Here is a 2,589-nt window from a genome sequence, read left to right as displayed (position 1 = left end):
GTGTGTGTGTGTGTGTGTGTGTGTGTGTGTGTGTGTGTGTGTGTAAAAAATATATATTATTTAAATTATTATTTTAAAGTAAAGAAAATCAAAAGATGAGGCCTCGTATCTTGGTAAAGGTAACCTATGAGGTCCAATAAAACCTAATAATCATCTAATAGTTAACAAAGAATGCCTGGAATGAACACATTACGATACCATGAATATTTCCACTTGCAGTAAAAGCATTTGATCTTAAAATGAATTATTTTTTGACATTTGACAGACAGATAATTTGACAGACAAAAAGATATCAGGATATCTTCAAAACAGAAAAAAAAAACTTCAGGACATGGTGCTGTTAATTCTTGTTAAAGCAGATATTAACAATGCTTACTTGCAAGCATTTAAGTTCACAGATTTTCATAGAAAGTGGTGAATATGCCTTCAAATATATTATTATGCAGACAAACTAAATATTTGACATGCATCAGTAATACTGTTTGATGTTGTAAAGCAAATTAGCATAATTCTTGACCTTTCCAGTAAACAAACCATGTCTACATTTTTACTGAGCTACTCATCAAGTCTTTAGGCATTGTTGATCAATAACCACATGTTTAATCTGATAAGCTTTGCTTTTAAATGCTTTCAAGGAATTTGTAGCTTTGAGCAAGTTTTTGAACAGGTGAGAACATGTCTTTTCTCTCCTGCTGCATCATACGCCCCTATTTCTCGGGGGGAAAACGGGTTATTTGAGACCTGTAGACGTGGAAGTCTGTAACAATGGACATGTCGCAGCAGCAAACACGGTCAGTCAGCTTACCTCGGAGTCTGCGAAAGAGAAAGAAGGGTTCAGACATGACTAACATGTTTCAGCGGACCTGTCGACTGGAAATCAATGTACCCACACAAATTGTGCATGTCGTTGGTACGGAACTTAAGGTGATTGTAGACCGGTAGGTAATGTGATAATATTGTAATCCATTGTTTCCCTTCATTGTGTTCTTTAAAAATTGCATGTTGCATGAATTGAGGAACTGTATAGCAGTAGCCAAGCCCACATTTTAGAGTGGAAAAAATACCTTTTATTTATCATGTCATGTTTTTATTATACATGTGCAAAAGATACACATTGTGGTTTAACCTCTACACATTAAGTGCATTTTTAATACATTTTTTAATTAAAAGACTTTAACAAATGGTCACTTAGCGGGAGTGGTTATGTCTGCAGCATTCTTGAGAACAAAGCACATATAGTTACTTTAGAAGTAATTCTGTAACCCTCAACTGTGTTTAAAACGTTTAAGTTATCTTTACATTAAATTGAACTCATTTATAAAATCAAAAAAAAAAAAATAGTATTAGAGGGGTATATTTTAGTTTTTTGTTTGTTTTTGTTTTTTGTTTGTTTTGTTTTTTTTTTGCACGCATTATGTGATAATGTTACAATAAAAATGCAGGTTTTTATTTATTAAAATATTTGTATTGACTACTAAAAATAAAAAAAACCCAGTAAAGATCTGTTAAACAACAAATAATAGTGCAACTTAAATGTTGCGTAAAAACTAAAAAGGGTAATGGAAAAAAGATCATGGATAATAATGGATAATACAAAAACAGGTGTGCAATATTAACTGTAACTACACTCTAAAAAATGCTGGGTTAAATACAACCCAACAATCTATAATATAGATTAATGCTGTAAAATATTAAAATAAATGTCTAATACTTATATGGGAGAGTGGGCTAAGATTAGCCATTTTTTACTTATGTGGTCCTCAAGGGAAAATGACGCAGAAATACAAAGAAAGGATCTATCCTATCCTATCCTAATGAAAGTATTCCTATCATTTTAAATGATCAGAATATATCTATGACAAAGAGTTCTAAAAATATGGCTTCTTATAAAAAATGGTTCTCATGGCTCAGTTTGCCCCGGGTTAGGGGTAAATTAACCCGAGTCGAGTCAGTGGGTAAGATGCACCATCTGGGTGTAAAATGACCATCTGGCCAAATCTGATTCAAACCCATGTGAAATAAATAACAATTTAAAAACGAATTTAATAATTTCCTTTTACAAACAGTCATATTTCTTTTCATAAAGTTCACTTTAACAGCATAAAACCAACCAAATGAAGTTTACATTTCAGTATTTAATTGTTTGCATTTCTGAAACAATATGTTGAACACCAAAGTTGTAGCCTTCCTAAAAACAGACTAAACAGAGAGTTTGTTGGCCATTAGTGACTACAGGTGGAAAGATATATCTGATTATAATGCGATGAAAAGCATTTTCTAGTTCTTATCAGAGAAGGATTTGGTGCACTTGTACACTGTCCCTATCAAATAAACTACAAATAATATGTATATATGATAAACTAAACCAGTAATATCACATTAAAACACCAGTTTATAATTCAGAGATTTAAATTAACTACAGTGCCTTATGGTGGGTTAAGTTAAAATGCTGACTCAATTTACCCCACAACATTTGGCTCACTTTGCCCCATAGCTGCCATTTTGGAAAAAAAAATAGCTACTGTTGCTTACCAGTTCAGGCTAATATTCAGCTAAATGATTTGCATGGTTTTATATGTTGCTAAATCA

The 2,589-nt window shown here is 32.3% G+C and overlaps 1 protein-coding gene across 1 annotated transcript in view; it reads left to right on the top strand.

Annotated features, from left to right (window-relative positions):
• Nucleotides 1-733: 733 nt before the first annotated feature.
• LOC107666144 (protein-arginine deiminase type-2-like) overlaps nt 734-2,589 on the top strand; it is a 14,609-nt gene continuing 12,753 nt past the window's right edge. Inside the window, exon 1 of the mRNA XM_016457310.1 lies at nt 734-938. Coding sequence (XP_016312796.1) covers nt 766-938 — 173 coding nt within the window. The 5' untranslated portion in view covers nt 734-765. The remainder of the gene's footprint in view (nt 939-2,589) is intronic.

This window comes from Sinocyclocheilus anshuiensis, unplaced genomic scaffold (genome assembly GCF_001515605.1).
Source record: "Sinocyclocheilus anshuiensis isolate Anshui unplaced genomic scaffold, SAMN03320099.WGS_v1.1 scaffold447, whole genome shotgun sequence".
Classification (NCBI taxonomy): Eukaryota; Metazoa; Chordata; class Actinopteri; order Cypriniformes; family Cyprinidae; genus Sinocyclocheilus; species Sinocyclocheilus anshuiensis.
The sequence above is the reverse complement of the archived record's forward strand: the minus strand, read 5'-3'. Positions and strand labels throughout refer to the sequence as shown.